Here is a 22,840-nt window from a genome sequence, read left to right on the forward strand (position 1 = left end):
CAAATGATTCATTTGTTTAGAGTCCAGATTTCAAAATGATTTCCCGGACTGCTGTGATAAGAGGTCATGGTTATGAAATACCCAAAAAACCCAGTCAGGCCAAAGCTCAGACTACAGAAAAAGAGGGGAGGTTCTGTCAAAAAAACATTTGATGGAACAAAACACGAGGAACCATAATATATATATATATATATATATTTAGATATCTCATGTACTATCATAACTTCTCTTGATATTGATTATTACGTGAACATACAAGTGTCAATGCTGATTCAGCTGCCCCCCAGTGGCCAAAACAATCACTTAATATTGATGTAAATAAGCAAAATGCAGAAATTTAACACAACTAAATACTAGAGGCATTAAAACTAGATTGACAGCTTTACATTACATTATGTATTTTTGTTCTATAGAGGTTGTAATTTACTTAAGAGATGTCCAGAAAGCAACAGAAACAAAGTCGGGATTTTTTGAGCTCAGCATATTTAGTTAGTAATTCAGCCTCGTTTCCTGTCCCCTTGAGAAGAGACTCTTCTCCGTTAGGTCGCCTGTACATACATTCATCAATGTACGATCAACTAAAACCTAAATAAAACTGCAGGGAAACAAATAAATAAAAAGGGAACACTTATTCATAATAGGCAGTGCACATATTTGTTTCTCTGGAAGCTTTATTGTCAATTTTAATGGGACGACTTAAAGCAATACTTTCCATAATTTTTCTCCTCTAGCACAACACCAACAAAGAAGCAAAAGAAGAATTTAACACGGTCATCGCATGACCTAGAGATGTGCTGATCCGTCAAAAAAAAAAAAACTGAGCCAAGAACTGACTGGACTACTTGAGTGAGCTCTAGCATCAACAATCACTTACCTGCATCCGTCTCTCTGCTCCATCTTATCATGTATGTACATTCAGACCACGAACACCCAAAAGAAAACAAAAGATAAGTGTAAAGGAAGTCTCTTTCCTCAAACTCAGTGGTCATTTTGTTTGTACCAAGAGTCATTTTCACATTTCTTTCAACCTAAACAGTTCTGAGCTTAATTCAAAAATTCAATATAATTCAAAAGCCTTCTCTTCTTACCAGGCAAATGAAAACCTCTCCCTTCAACCCCATTATGCTTAACATCGCATTTAAATTATTTCCACAGTATATTGCCTTTTTAAAATAAAACATATTTTGGTATTTGTTGGTACTACATGAAAACATTAGAAAACATTTACAACAAAAACACAAACATCCCCTCATCTCCTCTCCGGTGTCCAGAGCAACATATCCAGCGCGTTGCGTGAGGAGTCCTCCAGGACGTGGTAGAGGAAGTCCACTGGATAATGTGTTCTCCTTCTCCTGTTTAAGTGGGGGATTATGTTGGACTATGGGATGGCACCTGCAATTAGAGGGGCTACGTCCACAAGAGGTTGACCGAGGACAGTTGGAAGGGGTCGAAGAATTCATTTGCAGGATTTTTCCCGAGACGCTCCGATCTGGGCTCAGAACCTGAGGTGAGCTTTGTGTTTCACCATGTATCTGGTAAATGTGAAAACGAGGGGAAGAGTGGTGAGTTTGTGCAGTCATCTTAATGAGCAGAATTTAAACAGCTGAATGATAAGCAACGGCAGTGAAACAACGAGATGGGCACACATAAAGAATATAGACAGACCTGTCCAGAGTTTCCCAAAAGCGCAGGAAGACGGGTCGGTCCAGATGACGCCTGTGGCGACTCAGCTCCAGGACGGTCACATCCCACTTCTGCACATTGGGGTCTATCTTCGCCTCGTCGTACTTTAAATGAAAGGCTCGGACTGGAAGGGAAACATCCATGCACACATTAATATGGATGACTCTGGTTTGAGGGCAGAAATAAACAAGCAACATTTAGTGTGGTGGCACCTCACGTATGAACCTGTGAACGGTTACACTGCATCGCTCGCCACAAAAACAACAAGGAAATCTTGTGTAAAATCTGTTGAAAATTACTGTCAAAAGCTATTTATAAAAGAGGTTATCATCTAAAACACTATATTCCAGAAAATGTAATCCACGTTTATGATCAAAATAGTTGCAGATGTTGCTCTGACTGCATTCTGATCAGGTCCGTGCACATTTTGAAAGCTTGAGTAGGAAAAGTGCTGAAAATATTAAAACTATAAATCAAATACAAAAACAGGTGTTTACTTGTCAGGTGAGAGATGTCTGAAATCAATGCTAAATTGCTAATGTTGACGGTTATGTTTGTTACATAGCTACAGTCTGGTAGCAATTTTGAAAGAACTTTTCAGACTGCATTACTCACTTTTGGCAAAAATGTCAACAGGAGATCCATCAGGCAACAGCCACGGCCAGCCTTTGAACTGCCAGGCAGGACCCTGCACAAACACAGCCACCACTCGGTCCCTGCAGGGAGACACATTCATTGGTTGTTGTTGTTGTTGTTTTGAGGAGACATTTTCTTTTTCTACTACAGGAACTTTCCCCAGAGACCAATTACTTTTGAGCACCACATTGCATTTTGACGACAATTAACGATTAAAAAAATTCATATTTTCTGATTGCTTTATGGAGGTTATGTTCTAAAGAACAACTAAATAACCATCAAACACTCAACAGAGGATTTACTTTTAGGTTAAAAAAAAAACTTTCAGGAAGTGTAGGAAATGGCATCTACGTTCCAGCCGGAAGGCTCCACCCACTCGTCAGGAGAGCATTGAGATCAGGTGTGGGACGAGACACACCTGCCTCCGATCTCCTCGTTAGGGAGGTTAACAAAAGCCAAGGAGGGTAACGGAGCAGAGAGAGATGCCATGAGAGGAGAAGAAAGGCTTCTAGCGGCACGGCTGACAAACTTTAGTTTGAGTAGTTTATTGCTAGAGCTCTAAACTGAGCTACATTTTCTGTTATTTTGTGTGTTTTTAATTCAAATCTGACTGCCTGTGATTGCTGCGCTGCCCTAACTTCTGTGTGTGTCCTTCATACCGGCCTGTTAGTTTGTTTAATTTAGACTCTGCAGCAGACACACTGCTTCACCAACCAACTGGTTTTTTTTTCCAGCATGTTAAAATAAAACGGGAAGGCACACTGAACTGCAGTGCATTTACCCCTCAGGCCTGTCCTGCAAAAGATAGGAACCTTTCAGTTAAAAGTAGTCCCTGGACTAAAATTATTAGGAACTTCTTAGTGCAACTGCGGTGTTTAAGCAGACCACATCTGTCACACATGTTCTTAGCAGCTCACAATTTGTTGAACTATAGTTATGGCACTCTCAAATGAAAAAAGAAGCTTTGAACAAAGTAAATGTCATGTGTTTGATATTTGTCTGTTATTTTATTTAAAAGTTTGATTTTTGATGTGGGCTTCTTAACCCTAAATTAAAAGGTTGTATGTTACAGAGAAATTTGTCTTACGGGCTCCTATACATATATATGATCTCATTTGAAATGTTAAAAGCTAAGGAACATCAAACCATTGTAAGTACACATCATTCAGAAGAGTATGGAAATGCTCACCAGTCCTGTGGAGCCAGTTTAAGCGGCTGATCAATGATACGGTAAGGCACAGTGACACTTAGTGTAGCGCCTCCAGGCTGGATCTGGTCTTTGCGCCTCTGAAGCAGAACCTCATTATCGCGCTGGATGCCCTGCTTCTTCTTCTCCTCTGGCGTGACGAATCTAGCGACACGATAAACACAATGTTGAAAGAGATGAGATGGATGCAAATGCCGTTTTGTGATCATTGAATTACAAAATGTAGCACTACATTAATAGGAAAACCATGAATAAAAACAAAATCAAGAGATGTTATCTATTCAAAACATACGTACCCACATACGTGGCAACAACTACTTCATTGCATTTTGTGTTAAAACTGTTTTTCTTGAATTCTGATTGTTGCTTTTGTTGCAGAATGCAAACTTACTTAAGATCCTGGAGGAGATCTTTAGCATTGAGCATTGTGATGAGCGAGGTGGTGGCAGCGGGGATGATGACGATGGGTGTTCGGGACCCTGTAGAGTCGCGATAGAAAGTTATAAAACGGGTATTGTTGGGAAGACAGTCAAAATAAGAGAATAGAAACCCATGAAAATAAATATAAAGATTTGTAAATGAATGTATTTGATATGATTGACAAAAAATGAAAAGTGAAAGCAGTTTACCTTTCTTCTGATTTGGTGGAGGTCGGGCTTGTGACACTAGAGGGAATAGAACAATTTGAAAAGTGAATGTTCACATGAAGACATATGTTTTCAGTCCAGTGAATGTTCTTGGATATGTTAAATTTAGCACAAACCTGGACGAGGGACAGGCTGCAGCGCCGGGGTCTGGGCCCTCCGAGCAGATGCTCCTTCCTGGAAAACATACAAGGGCGATATTAACAAATGTACTATGCATTCGACCAACTGCTAACCAACACAAATCATTCAGACAGACACATGAGGGAGTATACGTTGAACAGTCTAAAAGCCAATAAACAATATATTGAGATTGTTGACACCAAAATGTGGGACCAGCCACAATATACATTTAAGAACTTAAAGTAGCACAGCAAAGTTTTGTTCTTACCGTCACCGACTTCAAGGTCATGCCGTGGTAGGTGCCCATGGTATCAATCTTGAAACCCTCCGTTTCTAAGAAAGTAACACAGGCTATGTTGTAGATTACTGACAGAACAAAGAGTATTTTCAATATTCCTGGAAATTGATGTTTGTGGAATTTCCACAATTTTTTATGTCCAAAAATATCCACCAAAACATTAACATTGATACAGTTCAACATAAACATTTACAGCTATTTGAAACTAAATTGGACGATACTTTCCGCCTTCAACAGATACGTCTGACGACACTGATATTGCGAGCCTCGGGTCAAGGAAAGCCTTGCATCTGTACATGCTCTACTCCTATTTTACCTGCCCAACATCAAACTGTACTTCTGAAGGTGGTCTGATCAATACAATGTACTGTGTGCATCTAAACCTCTCATTGTCATGCGTTTATTGATGCCGCTTGTAAATTAAAGTTTCGTAGACCCTCAAGTCAATGTTTTCCTTCAATGCCTTGCGCACACATACACCTTTTTTAAACCTTCCAAATTAAGATTGGATGAAAAAGCTCCAACCAAACTCACCCTCTTTTCCTTTGAATTGCTCCTGAACGTATCTGTTGTAGGCAGCTTGGACAGGCTGCTTGTTCCTTAGGGACGGGTCCTGGAAACAACATGAAACACAAACAATTCCGTACTTTACATATCAGTCATTTCAGATATGAAGGGAAATAACCACCTACAACATTCCAGTTGATTTCAAGCTTGATATATTTGATAAAAAGCAATTTGTGAGGCTAAGTAGCAATTGACTGATTTATCCAAGGCACGCCATATTACAATACACCCCGACACCCACACACACACATACACACCACTTGAGTTGTGTTCTGTGCTGGTCTCTGCTCTGGTGCTCGCCCTTCTTCTCTGGCTTTCACTGACTGAAGGATGGCGAAGATGTTCTTGGAGAAGTTCTGCAGAGGAGCAATACAGATATGGTATGATGAGTTCAACCCCACCCAACACAAAATCGTGATCATTTGGTGAACACCACTAAGGTTTCAGGGTCCCAACATAAATGCTTAGACGACCACATGAAACGGCTCTTCACAGAGGTAAAATTCTATTTTAAAAAAAAGCAACATTTTTAGGTGTGAGAAATGCCCAACTGAGAAGAATGAAATCCCAAAACATAACAAATTGTGGTTCACACAGTACATTTGTAAAGTGATTTATAGGCCGCCATGCTCCTAGCTCAACACTATAATAGTTTGGAGAGGAGCGTGTCAAAACATTTACAGAGTAAATACAAACTCGGTTCAAAAATCATTCTTTTGCTGCCATCTAGCGGTTGAAATCTGAGCCTCGCTACACAAAGCATTAACATTGTTGGACTGTCTTGGAACATTTCTCACACTCACGGCCATTGTCTCAGGGACTTCAACAGCTTTGGGAAAATAGGACAGCTGCCTGAGAGCTCTGGTATGTACACCAACTTGGTCTTCAGTATGAATCTACTCAAAAGAGAGATGTGCCGTGAATGTCAAGCCTGTTTGTGACGACATGTCGTCACTACAAGCACTATAAATATGATCAAGTGGAAATATCATTGACTGTTTGTAGAAACTTACCCGTTTCCTCTTTTAGAGGGTGTTCGGGCAAAAGATTTCCCAGGGTGCCTGAGCACCCATTTAAGTTCCAAGGGTTATTTTTGGGGTTGGCACAATAATATAAATGTGTAAGGCACATATTTTTGGGTGGAAAGACTGACCTATCGAGGGGTGGTCTAGGCCAATCGGTCCACAAGGGTGTTTAAAAGGAGCTTAAATTGTTTGCGGGGTGGCAAGTGAAATAAAAATGATGGCAATCTGGAGACCAACGGTTGGGTCTCCAGATTGCTTCTTTTATTGATCTAGCCACGAGGTCAACCTTCCACTGTTATCGGTCCGTTGTACAAGAGGAAGTGTTCATTTCTGGCCAATTATATTTTAACGCATTTTTCTGCTGATATACTTCCCTTCCTTCGAACCAAAACCAAAAGTTATGCAACACTACAATGCATTGTTACTTCACTGTTGGTTTTTGGGAGAGCGTCAAAGTTGGCACTTTAATCACACACACAGGGAAAGTGCAACAATGCTTTCTTGACATAAAAATATCATGTTCAGACTTCATTCACTAAATATAATTTACAATATGTGCAATAACCCTGTCAAGACAGAAATCCTTGGCTAATATTGAGCCAATGTGCAGGCAGAGAATACCTGAAAACCCCCAACATGTCGGTAATCCGACAGATGTATTTGAAGGGTCAGTCCGACAATTTAGGAAACGCAACGTATTGCATAGAAATAACACTGATACATTTATCTTGAAGTGGACTCTGACCTTTCCAGTGCTCTGAAGAATGGTTGTCCTGGTCCTCCAAACTCTTTCTCTGCTGACAATATCTCTGGTGACATCCACCTCAGCGTCTACAAAGCTTCTCTGCTTCAGGGTTATGTCATCATCCAGATCTGTTTTAATGGTGGAACGTTTCTTAGCCATAATCTTGGCTTTGATGGCCGCGATTTTCTCCACCGACATGGCCTCTGACAGTGATCTGAAGAAGAAAAGGTAGTTTTTGTTTGAAAAGATCACTGCTTTAAAGAGCTGAAGGAACACTGTGGGTGTCATTTTGCAGTAAAATATGACATCCAGCAATCAGATAGATATTGATCAGTCAATACTGACACTGGTATGTTGAAAAAGAAATGGTGAACTCATCAACATTGGAGAGATTATTGCCTCATACGGAAAGCACAGTAAGTAGAAATGCAGCTGGGACTAATCCATTATACCTGATCTGGTCGGTCTGCACGATGCCCTCTTTGTGGCCCTCCAGACGGGCAGCCAGACGCTCCTTATCCAGGCGCACTCGTTCCTCATCCTGAATTGGAAAGCAGTGTATACGCTATTAGCAAATTGCTAAATAAAATAAGATACAATATCTGATACCTATAATTTGCCAGTTTGGCCACAACAAAATGCATTTCATTCATTACAAAACATACACCGACTATTTCTTTTTTGCCATCGATATTCTGACTAAGTGGACAATCAAAAGATTCAAAAAGCAAAGCAGAGAGTAAATGCTCCAGAGCTGCACTGACTAACATGTGCAAGTATAGTGTTATAACAACTTTTAGGAGAAGATATTTTATATCCATTTACCTCAATCCTGGGTTTTTTGGCTTCAGAAGATACCTCATCAGCTGCTCTTTTTACTAAAAAAAACCAAACAGAACAGTGGTATTAATTCACAGCTCAAAGTCCATTGGGTTTTGTACCAAGTTTCCTGCCTACGACCAACTTACTACAACCCCCTTAATAGAAAGGAGCTGTGAAAACATGACCCACTTGCAGGACTAGCAGATAACGGATAGCAGAAGATACAATTCATTACGTTGTAGTCAAAATTTCCAGGACAACAAAGAATTTAAACAACAATTATTACTGCAGGTGAAAATAGCTCTTCAAACTCCAAGCAACACATGTGACGTGAGCTTACCTTGAGTTGGCCTTTGCAAACCTATTTCTATGGGTGCACTTCTGTCAATACTTGTTGATGTAGCTGTGAAAAGACAAAATTAGAAACTGCATTAATAAGTTACCAATTAGACCAACGACAGATAAGCTACTCCTGAAAGCTGTCATAACGTTTCAGTCATTAAAAACAAACTAGAAAGTGTTACTTACAACTCTCGCCATTGAGATATGACAGCAAACCTTTTCGATCAGGTCGTCTGACAACAGGGATGTTCTCAGTCTATTAAAAACATAAAAGCATGTCACCTCGAAACACTTTCAGGGGAAACAAATTGAAATGCTTTGCAAGACAGAAAAAGTGGCTGAAATAATAGATTGTCCTTGAATAATAATGACACTGACAAGTTAAGACTCTTTGATTGTTACTCCAGTTACTTACAGCAGCTCTTCGCACATAGGATGGATGTGGAAGATGCACATTGTTGAGCAAGAACAAAATAGAGTCCAAAGTATAATACTCTTTGGGTTGGCCCTCTTTACCAGTCCTGAGGGTAGAAACACAAGCAAAAACACAAACTCTCAAACCTCAATGTCATTTCATCGCATACGACTGCGGTTGCTTATTATTTAAGTTCAGTTTAAGTGCACAAGTCTGTAATACTAAGTCAATATAACGTTAGTTATCGCTGGATTTCTTGCTCAAAGTAACAAAACACTGGATCTGACATTAAAGCAGGAGTATCAACATTTATACGGTTATATCTACTGACTGACGTTACTTCTTCTGCAGCCTAATTTCCAACATTACATGACCAACGTTTGCTTTTTAACAGCGTAAACAAAGCTGCTTTCAGTCCAGTCTGATACCATGAACAGACGTCTATCTGCTTGATCCACTGGACCCTGTGACTCAAGGATTGGTAACGTCCTGAGTAGTTTAGCATCACATCACTATTAGCTAGCAGTACATCTCTCTCTAACACGTTCAAGTTTTAACATATATACACATTAAAACATACACATGGTATAAATGAGGCCTCGTGGGTTTGTCACAATACGAACGTATGACGCCAAAGTAACAAAAGAGTGCTTAAAGTTTTAAGTACAACAGCGAGGAGTCGAGTTAGGTTAGCATCTTAGCATCGAGCTAGCGAGCCGTGCACCGTTCCCAGCACCGCAAGGCATTAATGGGCTCCAGCAGCGGGCCTTCAGAGGCCATTTAGAGACAGTTGGGCACTGACATACCCCCAGATTATGTAGTTGGTCTTCACATTTTTCGGCCAAGAGAACTCTCCAAATATAACTTCATCTCCTTTGGCGACGATTTCTTTTTTCTGGATGTTATACTGACGGAGAACACTCAACACATCCGCCATCTTCACTTGTCTTGATGTAGTGTGTTTGCAAGGCCCCCAGTTATCAACATCATGCGGCCTCACAAGATGCCTGATCTGTTATAACTTTCTACACCGCATGTCAGAGCAGGCAGAAGACAAATGTTTTCAACACGTTTGCCGAAAAAAAACATCTGACGTTGATAAAGGTAACTATTGATATGAATTAGATGGTTTGTTGACACTGACCAACAGTACTGGTAAAGTGTCAGTAGTGCCTTCCACAGACGGCGATATACCCACCCACAAAATAAATATGTTTATTTACTGAAAGAAAGAAAAAATACAGTATTCAAAGGGGTAAATAATTTGTTGGAAGGCTTCCGAAGTCCTACTATTGTTCTGCACATCTTTATTCAACTCCCCCTGTTTCTTCCTTATGTATTCTGCACATCTTCTCTTCCTAAAACCGTTCAGCTATCAAAATGTTCAGCTCTTTAAGGACAGACCATATATTTTCATATTTCTAACTTTTCAACTTTTTAAATTATTAAGGTTTTTATGACTTCTTTTTAATAGTGAAAATCAGAAGAAAATCTTCAAATCCTCTTAAACTATAAAAGCTGACTACCCCAAGAGAATTCAAAATACACCTGATTTCCAATGATACACACTGTACTTACATCCTCTGTGTCCCAGAGGTCCAGAAATGTCTTAGAGTTCATTGTTGAATATGTCTCAGCCAAAGTTTCCCCCTGAACCATAGGCACTCTCTTTACCATCTGTTGAAATGGTGTCTGATCGTTATGAAAATTAGAATATTTGAAGGGAGTCAAACCTTGCACTCTAAATGTTTGTTTATATAACAGAAGTTTGCCACAGTTAGATGCATTACATAGTCTCTACATTATTGAGCTAACATTTAAGTCTCTGCTATTTTTAGTCAGAGGTCCAGTGGTCACAAGTTTCATAGTTCCTTCTGTGAGTCTCTTTCACAACTCCCAGATTAGCTTTTATCCATTATCACTGTTGCTTTCTTATGTTTTTACTTTTAAAATCTTTTTTTCCGTTAAGATTTTGTCAGTTAATTGTGTTTGTGACTTTAAGTGTATTCTGGAAGTGATATTATTGTAAGTTTGTATTATAAGTTATTATAGTGAAAGTTGTTTTCTGGATGGGGAAATGTAACATTAGCAATAAAAAACTTGAGATCAATTCAATTTGATATTTGCAACAGTCCATTTGTTGTAATCTTTGACAATATAAATGTGTGTTGGCATATTATGACCACCTGGTACAAAGACTGCAAGATGAATGGGAGACAAACGAGTGGGCTGCTTACGAGAGGCAATTTATTGTCAACAAAATAAATCCAACCATTTAAAGTGGAAGCATCAGTTATCAGTAGTGAGGTGCATGTATGGCATTGTGTACAAAGAAACAGAACAAAAAGATTAGTAACAGTAATGGTGTCAATGCCAGCGACACACCGGATCTCCTCTCCCCAAAAGCCAGGCTGCCAAATGAAGACAGTCTTTCATGGCTAGGTTACTCTGGCTCATCCAGGCTGTCAACACTCCAATCAGCACCTGTAACAGAGAATTAAAATAGTAACACCTCAATTAGTGTTTTAGTCACGCGAGATAAATACTAGAAAACTTTAGCTTTAACTGCCTCAACTGATAGCCAGAGCTCTGTGGTGGAATCGCAATGCAACAATCACTTCCACCGGTCTGAGCCCGGAGTAGCTCGGATCGATACGCTCAAGGCCAGCCTCGGCGCATGGAGTAGAGAAACCATGAGGACTGCAATGCATTCCTGAATAACTGTTCCATCCTGTTTCTGACGAGTTATGCAAGGTCTTTGGGATGAGGTCCGTGGCACGATTAAGCTTGTGGAACTGGGCCACACAGTGTGACGCATTTTTGCTCGGCCTAGCGAATTACGTGAAGGACGTAATTCCACCTCGTTCCACCTCCCTGGACGGTCTCATCAAAGTACCAACAGGATTGGATCGTCGCATTCAGGCCAGGCGGCCTGAGGTCCTGTTTACTCGGTTCGTCGCCTGCTTTACTCCCGCAGCTGGGAACAGGGTCTTTAATACCTGGTCGATTGGTAGGCCTGTAACATCTGCGACCCTTAACTCATCGCCAGGTTTTGCCAACAGCACCCAGACTTCTAGGACTAAATCGCAGTCCGGGAACACCCAGTGAGCCCCGTGTTTGGACAATGAGGGGCTTTCCTCCACTTCCGAGGTACCCTACCTCCAGACCCCCTCCACCCACCCGGCTGGGGATTATGAATTTACAAAAACATTGCAAGCAGACATATGCATGAATGTACCTGGATATATCAAATTTAGCACAAACCTGGACTAGGGACAGGCTGCAGCGCAGGGGTCGGGGCCTTCCGAGCAGATGCTCCTTCCTGGAAAACATAAAAGCATCCAAGCGTGATATTAATAAATGTACTATGCATTCGACCAACTACTAAACAACACAAATCATTCAGACTGAGACACATGAGGGAGTATACCTTGAACAGCCTAAAAGCTGCGACACGCCATCTGAGTGTCCGCGGGAAAGAAAGGCCTTTCAATCAAGAAAATACTATTTGATAACTGGGAACTATTCAATCATTGACCAAATGATTTTGTGCCTGAAAACGTTTTCTTAAGAAGGAAACGGTTCCATTCCATTTAAAAGCTTTGACTCTTTTTTCCACTGATAATAGAAATTTTCTTGGAAAACACATTAAAACATTTGCTGATAGTTGCTCACTCTCCACTTCCCATTCCAAATTCCCAGGAGGAGTGTGTGTGTGTGTGTGTGTGTGTGTGTGTGTGTGTGTACATGTGTGTGTGTGGTCCTTATAGGGGGGGGCCACACTAGAAATCAATTATCCATCAGTGACGTTGCTGCCAGCTGCAGCTCACACTGACAGGAGCAACAGAAACAAGCCAACCTGGTGGGGGTTGTGAACTACCCATCAAGATGTCCCAGAGCTTTGGAAAGCATTCAAATCACTTGTTAAATTACCCGCATGATTAATTGATTACGAGAGTTGTTGGCGATTGATTCAGCCCAAGTTGATCTTACGGTGTCCATCAGCTCTTGTGCCAATGCAGTGTGTCTGTGGCCGACAACCCACTGAGTCATTTCAACCATCACTTCTCTTAAAAAGACCACGAGCAGACACCATCAGTGACAAGCAGCCAGTTGCTATTTTCAAAGTAGTCCTGATTCAAATGTTAACGTCTGTGCGGAAATACACGTGGTGAGGGCCCGTGAGGGGATTAATGACAAAATCTTGATTATTTCATAATCAATGGATGCAAAGGATGCAAAGTCTTAACCTTGTGACCATATTTGAGTTGGGTCATGGTATTGCTGAACAATCAAAAATGCAAAGTGACCTGAATGTAGCTCCTGTTAAGGTGCTCAAAAGGCTCCTTGAAATACATTATTCAAACCATGTTTGCTTTGTAAAAATAATGAACAGTGTGAATATTTTATGAGATTTATTCATAATCTTCATGAGTAATTACAATTTCTATAAAAAAGCTAGTAGGTCTCAGTTCCATCCTGTCAACTGATGCCAGCAAAGGCATCAACATTCCTGCCAATCAAAGAAAATTGCAGATCTGCTGAAACATTGAGAAAGCAAATGCTCTCTCTGGGATTAGAGGATAACACCTGCGCATTGTCAGCACTTTATCATAATAAAAGCTATTAGTGGGACCCAAGGTCTGTTGAAATGCAAATGTATCTCCTCTCATCCCAATAGCTGCAGGGCAGACTCCAGCAGCACCACTGCAGAATCACGGTCAATTACATATGAAACGCTTGTCTGCAGTTCAGCAGCATCTTGAGCCTTTGGACTTCCTGTCCAGGTGAAGTACATTTGCACCAATGGATGCTCTCCTCCACATCACAGCTCTACAATACAGATTTGTTAAGGACTACCCATTTCTTTATCCCAACATTCATGGTCACACGACATACAAACAACCTACTGACTATACGGCGCTTCAGGCGCCAGTAAGTACCAGGTAAATTGTGTTGTTTGCTACTATTCACGTCTGTGCATTGACTTTGCATGTAATCTGATCGTGCAAAAAACATACTTTAACCTTAAGCTTGAAGGCATCAGATGCCAAAACACTGCACACTCATTTATATTATGTTTAATGATTTTGCAACTCTGGTAAACTGGCATGGTGTCAATCACTTGATGAGAAGATTGCAAGGACCCCTGCCAGGAATGGATGCTTGAACATATTTGATTGGCCAGCACCGTACTGTTACCAGATAACGCTACATTGTGTTGGGCCTCAAGCGATGCAACTTCTTCTTTTTTTTTTTTTACTGAATCCATTTATTGACTGCGTAAAGATAATGGCTCCCAGCAGTATTTAAAAAAATTAAATATAAAAACAAAAATAAAAGATCTCAAACACAATTAAGAGGATCTAGATGATCAGATCTCGCTGTGGGCAAGAATGTTTTCCTGTATATGTTCTTATGACAGCGGGGCTGGATGAATCTTTTGGAGAAAGTACTCCACTGACCCTGCAGTAGGTGGTAGTCTAACCGTCTTCTTAGGCTCAGACATTGAAAAAACAAGCACTCTTCTTCCCTTGTCCTCCTCCGGGGGTGAAAAAAAGGGACAAAAATAGCTCCCAGTCATACTGGATTAGAATTTAAATCACATGGAAGACCGCCATGGTTGAATGAGCACAGCAGACACATCATTTACATCTTTCAATCAGATGCCGACATGACTTCTTTGACTTCACAGCACGAGAAATGCTTTAGTTCCCTTTCTAGGGTGGGCGTGAATACAAATAGGTCAGCAGCCCAACCCCCCCTTAACAGAGCAGGCAGCAACAGCAGCAGAAACGGCGTGACGTGATGGGAGTGCGTACTGCCACCAAGCCTGGAGCTGCCTTTCTGAACGAACACACAAATTACAGCGCAGCCTCCTCCTCCTCTTCCTCTTCCTCCTCCCCCGCTGCTTTCACCCCTCTAGCCTTAACGGAGACAACACAACGACAGCAAAGCAGAGTGCAAAGGGCGGCTGAACGAGGAGGGTGGGAAGAGGAAATCGGAAACAAAAAAAAGAGAGCGGGGCACGTGGTGGGCGAGGGACGTTAACACGAGAGCGTCTAACTCAAAGAGGAAGAGCGAGAAGGAAAAAAAGGATCAGCACAGAAATACAAGAAATGCTCAACAAAATGTAAGGCTTGTGTACCATCCAGAGATTTATCCACTACTGCTTTAATTTACACAATATGGCAAGCGAGGACAGTGAACGGACCCACGGCTGCAGCTAACTGTCAACCACTGACTCCACTTCCTTCGGCCAGAGGCGGCGGCAGCAGCAGCGTTAGCATCAAGTCTCTGGGGACAATGCGCCAAGGCAGATGGAGAGACTGCAACGCGGAAGCTTTGACACATGTTCTGCCCATTTACGCATGCACACGTGTGCATGCATGTGGTAGATAGCCAAGAGTTCCTGGAAGAGGACAACAGCCACATGAATATGTTTTTGTTTTAAAATGCTTCTGCATCGTTTTTTAAATGAGCTGTCAGCACAGCGCCGAGTGAAAACGCGCATCACATATCTACACTGGGTATGCATGTGACTCTGTTAACAGGATGCAGACTTTCTACACACTGCTGTTGGTTTAGTTGCCGAAAATACTGCAGAGGAAGACCAGCGATGGAGAAAAGAGCGACCGTAGATTTCACCACTTGGGCTGACAGAGAGGTTGAATTGTTGCTCAGCGTCACGTGATCGGGGCTCGGCGAATCGAGTCACTTCTCCGTTCACGCTTCTCCACACAGAGACGTAAACCCCGGAGTTTACAACTTCAACATCTTCAGGACTGTTTTCAGACTCCCCCGTTATCGGTGCTGTTACCAAGGGAGCAGTTTGTCACATTTACAACAATCGATGCCAAAAAAAGAAGAGCACTAAAACGGGTGAGTTTAAAATACAAACGCACAGTAACACAACACTGACAAAATGAGCTACGCTGTTAAAACAATGGGTAGCATCGAGGATGTGAAGCGTGCACCGTTATTAAGAACCAGACGCTTCAGTTTCTGTCCTTGCGTGGTAACGAGCAAACAGCTCTTACTCTTTGTCTTGTTCGGGTACGGGTAGTGTGTAATTCAGGAAACAAGAGACCACACCCCCCTTCAAGTTGCAGGCTGTTTTTTCTAAAACCATTCCTCATCGGGGAGCTGTTCAAGAGCAGCATGTCGAGTTATTGTTGTCCTGAAAACAACACAAGCTAAACAGAAGATGACATCGGAGGGAACAAAGTCCAGTTAACAATCAGTAGTCATAGAGATGTGAAACTTCTAGAATTATAAAAGATGTCGAGCCCTTTTTAGTTTTCTTGCGTGTGTACAATGGTTGCACAACTAGCATTTTAAACATTAATTATTTGATTTTTTTCATAAAAATATGTTGTCTATATGTTGACACCCATAGATTTGACGGTAACTACACAGCCAGGTCATAATTCTGTGTTAGTCGCAAAGGGCAACACCCTTCATATGAATGTACTTATTTCAGCACCTAAAATGTGACAGGTCTTATCCATCTTGTTGCTAAAATTTGTCCCCTCTCCTCTTCCGTCTCCCAGGGAAAGCAACACGTGTAACATTAGAGCGGACTCACTCTGTGAGTGTCAAGTGAATCAAATGAGCGATCAGTATTGGGGTCCCTTAAGTAATTCACCCACCCAATCATGCAGTGGAGACGCCGCCACTGCTGTGCACACACAGCTAAATGTATCCTACTCATCTCACTGTTGGGTCTACTGGTGTTTCTGGGTCACCAGCTGTGGCTGACTCAGCTCACAGGTATGCCACGGTGGAGAGGCTACCCTGTGGTGTACGGAGGTGTGGAACTGCAGAGCACGACACCTAAATGGAACCTGAGCGCACCTCATTCAGCGTGGAGGTTCGTCATTGTTCCTCTTCAGAATCTCAAGTCTGACGTTAACATCAGCTCCCCTGAGAAGGAGGGAGTCTCCTCACCTCAAGTAGACCCACGCTTTGAAAACACTCTGGCAGCCAACACTAGCCAAAGTGTAGAAAGAGACCTCCATGGCACTATTACCCATGGGCCTTTCCCTTACGTCATCAATGAGCCAGACAAATGCTCAGACAGCAGACCTGCACCATTTCTGGTGTTGCTGATATCCACTGAGGCTCGGCAGGTGGAGGCAAGAAATGCCATACGTCAGACATGGGGGAATGAGACCGTGTCTCCTGCTCTGGGATTCGTCCGGCTGTTTCTGTTGGGGAAAAATGAGGGCGAGCTGGGACTTTTACAGCAAAGGATGCTGGAAGTAGAAAGCCAGAGGTATCATGATATCATTCAGCAGGACTTTCTGGATACCTACAAAAACCTGACCATAAAGACATTGATGGGAATGAACTGGGTGGTAATTCACTGCCCACAAGCCGGCTATGTCATGAAGACGGACAGCGATATGTTCGTCAACACAGAGTACCTCATTTACAAGCTGCTCAGGCCAGAACTGAAGCGTAAGAAGAACTACTTCACAGGCAACAACATGAGAGGCTTTGCACCCAACCGGAACAAAAACAGCAAGTGGTACATGCCTCCTGAGCTGTACCCAGGTAAGAAGTATCCCACCTTCTGCTCTGGGACTGGTTATGTCTTCTCTGGAGACCTGGCGGGAAAAATCTATTGTGCCTCTCGAAGGATCCGCCTATTGCATCTGGAGGATGTGTATGTGGGAATATGTCTGGCGAACCTTCAGATCGAGCCTATTCCTCCACCCAATGAGTTCCTATTCAACCACTGGCGGGTGTCTTATTCCAGCTGCAAGTACAGCCATCTGATAACATCACATGGGTTTCATCCCAATGAACTACTCAAATATTGGAATCATCTCCAGAGTAACAAACACAATGCCTGCATGAATGTGTTGAGAGCAGGCAGGACACATTTAAACAGAAAGAACAGAGAGACCAGCTAAATAACTTGTGACCATTCAACTCTCCTTCTCGTTACATACAAATAGTGATTTATATCGCAGCCCATTCTGTTCTTAACTTGATACCAAGGGATTAAACCCAGCGTTATCCATTTGGAAACATAATACAACTTCTACATACTGTATATGTTGTGTAGAAACAGATAAGTGCTTTATGATTATTGTCAAACATTTTGTACAAAACAGATGAAAACTGTTTGTCTGAGTCAAACAACTGGAAAGTGTATGTACACCATCATATGTTAAAATAGAATAAGCTGTGTTTCACTGTGCTGCAAAGGGTTATTTTTTGTAATACTGTAAGATTTGCTGTATGTGTTTTATATGTGCTGCCTTAAAGATACAGGCTACTCTAAACTAGAGTGGGCCAGGTACAGTGCCAATAAACGTTTCCACGTGTGTATCAAATAGTCAATGAAGTAATTTCAAAAGACACTAAAACATTGACTCTGCTACAATATATTGAGATTGTTGACACCAAATGTGGGACCAGCCACAATAAACATTTAAGAACTTAAAGTAGCATAATTATTATTACTTGAGGGAGATATTGTGTCGTGATAATTCCATTTCATCCACCTTTAAAGAAGGTCTTACAAATTATAAATTATAAAAAGAAGAAATCATTTGTGCTTTCACAAAATACTTATACAAATTAGATTTTTGATTGATAATCATCTGAAATATGAATATCAAGAAAAGTGGTTAAAGCCTAATAAAAGAATGGCCAGCAAGATAAATTAAGAAATACACATACTACTGTAACACAGCCTTAACAAAAAAAAACACAAGCAATATTTGACATTATCAAAAATCTAAGACAATATCTGGTCTCATATAAAGTTATTGATATATTGCGCAGCTCTATGTTGAGGCTTAAATTAGCATATCTTAATAAATATGAATGGAACATTTACTGGAAGTTTGCAAAGTGAAATTCATATGCACAGTCATTTTGGTTTAGTCTTCTTAAGACACGAGCAAACAGACAGGTTTTGTTCTTACCGTCACCGACTTCAGGGTCATGCCGTGGTAGCTGCCCATGGTATCCATCTTGAAACCCTCCGTTTCTAAGAACATAACACAAGTTGTAATTACTAGCAGAACAAAACAGTATTATTTAAAAGTGTAATATAATATTATACCTAAATATTCTATAACAGTTGTTCAAGTCTTACACTCAATCAAAACAAATATTCAACCGTATCTCTACAAATGTTTCATTGTAAAATCCCTATTACACATGTAACCAAAAGTGCATAGAGGATGATCACTGTTGCACTGAGAGCTGACGATGTGATGGGACTGCATGTGTTGAAAATGGGGGAAAAGAGTTGAGTATAAACAAGTGACTGTTGTGGGGATCTGTATATAACAAACATGTTTTCTTGAGTCTGTAGAATATGATGTATAGGCCCACAGGCCTTAGATGGCAGGTTTTTACAGTAGGTACCTGTAAACCTGTTGGCTCAGGCTCTGCAAGTTGTGGCATTGCAATTGAAACACTCGACAATAAGTAAGATTGTTCCAGGTTTTAAAGAGCCTGAGGAATTAAATCGAGAACTAAAACTATCTTTGAGCCTTCTTATTTACAGTTTAATCCCAAAAAAACAAGTCCCCAAAAAACAAGAAAATTAGGCAAATAGACTAGGTGTAAGAAATGCCAAGTTGAATGAAAGGACATAACAAAAGTAACAAAACATCATAACAAATTGTGGTTCACACTGTACATTTAGAAATGATTTACACTATAATGGTTTTGAAAGGAGCACGTCAAAACATTTTTAAGGTAAATACAAACTAGGTTCAAAATCATTCTATTGCCGCCATCTAGTGGTGGTATCTGAACCTGCAATAACACTGTTGGACTGTCTTGAAGCATTTCCCAAACTCACAGCCATCAACTTAAGGAGGCATGTACACTAAGGTGGTATTGAATTAAGATCAAAACGTTTTACACCAGTTCACATCACAAAATGCATTTCTGGTGAAAGTCTACATCAGTATGAATCTTCTAAAAATACAAGAAAATTTCTAAATTCACATGGTAAGCTGACATTGGTGTATTTGAAGGGACAGTCTGACAATTTAGCAAATGCATTGTATTGCTGTCAACAGAGAAACAGCAACAACAGCATTTGCATAGAAATACCACTAATTCATTATCTTGAAGTGGACTCTGACCTTTCTAGTGCTCTGAAGTCCTGGTCCTCTAAACTCTATCTCTGCTGTCATCAGCCTCAGCGTCCACAACGCTTCTCTGCTTCAGGGTTACGTCATCATCCAGATCCGTTTTAATGGTGGAATGTTTCTTAGCCATAATCTTGGCTCTGATGGCTGCGATTTTCTCAACCGACATGGCCTCAGACAGTGATCTGAAGAAGAAAAGGTAATTTGGTTTGAAAAGATCACTGCTTTAAAGAACTGAAGGAACACTGTGGTATGACATTTTGCAGTAAAATATGGCATCCAGCGATCACATAAATATTGATCAGTTAATTCTGACACTGGTATGTTGAAAAAGAAATGGTGAACTCATCAACATTGGAGAGATTATTGCCTCATACAGAAAGCACAGTATGTAGAAATGCAGCTAGGACAAATCCATTATACCTGATCTGGTCGGTCTGCACGATGCCCTCTTTGTGGCCCTCCAGACGGGCAGCCAGATGCTCTTTATCCAGGCGCACTTGTTCTTCATCCTGAAGTGGAAAGCAGTGTACATGCCATTTGCAAATTGCTGAATAAAATAAGATACAATATTTGATCCCTACAATTTGCCAGTTTGGCCACAACAATTGTGTTTTTTTAACTGCAACAAAATGCATTTCGTTCATTACAAAACGTACACAGACTATTTCCTTTTTGCCATTGATATTCTGACTAAGTGGACAATCAAAAGATTCAAAAAGCAAAGCAGAGAGTAAATGCTCCAGAGCTGCACTGACTAACATGTGCAAGTATAGTGTTATAACAACTTTTAGTGGAAGATATTTTATATCCATTTACCTCAATCCTGGGTTTTTTGGTTTCAGAAGATACCTCATCAGCTGCTCTTTTCGCTAAAAAAAACAAACAGAACAGTGGTATTAATTCACAGCTCAAAGTCCAGTGGGTTTTGTACCAAGTTTCCTGCCTACGACCAACTTACTACAACCCCCTTAATAGAAAGGAGCTGTGAAAACAACACATATGATGTGAGCTTACCTGGAGTTGGTTTTTGCAAACCTATTTCTATGGGTGCACTTCTGTCAATACTTGTCGATGTAGCTGTACAAAAGACAAAATTAGAAACTGCATTAATACGTTACCAATTGGACCAACTACAGCTAGTCTACTTGAAATCTGTCATAACGTTTTAGTCACTCAAAACAAATTAGAAAGTGTTACTTACAACTCTCACCATTGAGATATGACAGCAAACCTTTTCGATCAGGTCGTCTGACAACAGGGATGTTCTCAGTCTATTAAAAACATAAAAGCATGTCACCTCGAAACACTTTCAGGGGAAACAAATTGAAATGCTTTGCAAGACAGAAAAAGTGGCTGAAATAATAGATTGTCCTTGAATAATCATGACACTGACAAGTTAAGGCTCTTTGATTGTTACTCCAGTTACTTACAGCAGCTCTTCGCACATAGGATGGATGTGGAAGATGCACATTGTTGAGCAAGAACAAAATAGAGTCCAAAGTATAATACTCTTTGGGTTGGCCCTCTTTACCAGTCCTGAAGGTAGAAACACAAGCAAAAACACAAACTCTCAAACCTCAATGTCATTTCATCGCATACGACTGCGGTTGCTTATTATTTAAATTCAGTTTAAGTGCACAAGTCTGTAATACTAAGTCAATATAACGTTAGTTATCGCTGGGTTTCTTCCTCAAAGTTTGATTTTTAACAGCGTAAACAAAGCTGCTTTCAGTCCAGTCTGATACCATGAACAGACGTCTATCTGCTTGATCCACTGGACCCTGTGACTCAAGGATTGGTAACGTCCTGAGTAGTTTAGCATCACATCACTATTAGCTAGCAGTACATCTCTCTCTAACACGTTCAAGTTTTAACATATATACACATTAAAACATACACATGGTATAAATGAGGCCTCGTGGGTTTGTCACAATACGAACGTATGACGCCAAAGTAACAAAAGAGTGCTTAAAGTTTTAAGTACAACAGCGAGGAGTCGAGTTAGGTTAGCATCTTAGCATCGAGCTAGCGAGCCGTGCGCCGTTCCCAGCACCGCAAGGCATTAATGGGCTTCAGCAGCGGGCCTTCAGAGGCCATTTAGAGACAGTTGGGCACTGACATACCCGCAGATTATGTAGTTGGTCTGCACATTTTTCGAGCAAGAGAACTCTCCAAATATAACTTCATCTCCTTTGGCGACGATTTCTTTTTTCTGGATGTTATACTGACGGAGAACACTCAACACATCCGCCATCTTTACTTGTCTTGATGTAGTGTGTTTGCAAGGCCCCCAGTTATCAACATCATGCGGCCTCACAAGATGCCTGATCTGTTATAACTTTCTACACCGCATGTCTGAGCAGGCAGAAGACACATGTTTTGAACACGTTTGCCAGGCCGAAAAAAAACATCTGACGTTGATAAAGGTAACTATTGATATGAATTAGATGACAAACAATACTGGTAAAGTGCCAGTAGTGACTTGCTCAAGGTTACTTCCACAGTTGGTGTCGATATACCCACCCACAAAATAAATATGATCATTTTGTGAAAGAAAGAAAAACTCCAGTATTTGAAGAGCAGCTAGTTGTTTATTATGTGTTTATATTGTCACTAGATTCAAGTACTTACATATTAAGCACAATGGCTGCAAAAGACAATATGATGGAACAGCAGTTAATCATGGTGGTGAAAAATTGTCATCTACCTTGTGTGCTCACAACGTGTGATCTACCATACCTCATCATAACTATCCTACGCCCCCTGATTTAACTTCGCCCTCTTCTTAGAATAAGGCTATCTATCTGTTTTAGGTTTGGGGCACCTGGAGGACGTGCCTCTTTGTTTACCTTTTGTTAGTTTACGTCTCCATTCTTCCAACTCAGGAAATTGCCCAGAGGACTGACAGAATGCATTTAACTAAAAATCTTTTTCGAACACAGATTTACTGGAGATTATTTTAGCTATGTGTTTTCAAACCAACCGAAATTGAAATCACAAAAGTTATTTTTCTCTCATTATTGCAGACAACCATAACCAGTCTCTGCAAAACAGAAGATTTATAGCTCAAAGGTATTATTATGTAGGTATGGATATCTTCCTAGTCACCACTGGGTGGCAGTAACACATCAACTGTAAAGACACAGAATACATGTTTAATAAAAACACAGGTAGTTGTTTTTGCTGATTTTATAAATAAAT

General features: G+C 40.8%; 3 protein-coding genes across 3 annotated transcripts; 1 reads left to right on the top strand and 2 right to left on the bottom strand.

Annotated features, from left to right (window-relative positions):
* Positions 1-653: 653 nt before the first annotated feature.
* On the bottom strand, positions 654-9,470 carry LOC137782294 (parafibromin). The gene is made up of 17 exons (XM_068571520.1): positions 9,314-9,470; positions 8,508-8,613; positions 8,279-8,348; positions 8,091-8,153; positions 7,754-7,806; positions 7,381-7,469; positions 6,929-7,142; positions 5,416-5,514; positions 5,126-5,204; positions 4,562-4,626; positions 4,290-4,347; positions 4,156-4,191; positions 3,918-4,005; positions 3,509-3,670; positions 2,299-2,399; positions 1,666-1,807; positions 654-1,532 (listed from the first exon to the last, which is right to left on the bottom strand). Exons 1-17 carry the CDS (start codon positions 9,442-9,444, stop codon positions 1,496-1,498), a joined length of 1,593 nt encoding a protein of 530 aa, XP_068427621.1. The 5' UTR covers positions 9,445-9,470; the 3' UTR covers positions 654-1,495.
* Positions 9,471-10,737: 1,267 nt separating this feature from the next.
* LOC137782056 (parafibromin-like) lies at positions 10,738-21,898 on the bottom strand. The gene is made up of 10 exons (XM_068571147.1): positions 21,763-21,898; positions 21,070-21,175; positions 20,850-20,910; positions 20,654-20,716; positions 20,456-20,508; positions 20,060-20,148; positions 19,631-19,821; positions 18,452-18,516; positions 11,772-11,829; positions 10,738-10,991 (listed from the first exon to the last, which is right to left on the bottom strand). Exons 1-7 carry the CDS (start codon positions 21,891-21,893, stop codon positions 19,659-19,661), a joined length of 666 nt encoding a protein of 221 aa, XP_068427248.1. The 5' UTR covers positions 21,894-21,898; the 3' UTR covers positions 10,738-10,991; positions 11,772-11,829; positions 18,452-18,516; positions 19,631-19,658.
* Positions 14,319-18,084, top strand: LOC137782055 (beta-1,3-galactosyltransferase 2-like). Its single transcript, XM_068571145.1, has 2 exons — positions 14,319-15,389; positions 16,061-18,084. Exon 2 carries the CDS (start codon positions 16,166-16,168, stop codon positions 17,426-17,428), a length of 1,263 nt encoding a protein of 420 aa, XP_068427246.1. The 5' UTR covers positions 14,319-15,389; positions 16,061-16,165; the 3' UTR covers positions 17,429-18,084.
* Positions 21,899-22,840: the final 942 nt, after the last annotated feature.

The sequence above is a fragment of the Clinocottus analis genome, unplaced genomic scaffold (genome assembly GCF_023055335.1).
Source record: "Clinocottus analis isolate CAN_PGR_092001 unplaced genomic scaffold, fCliAna1.0.p SCAF_11, whole genome shotgun sequence".
In the NCBI taxonomy this organism is placed as follows: Eukaryota; Metazoa; Chordata; class Actinopteri; order Perciformes; family Cottidae; genus Clinocottus; species Clinocottus analis.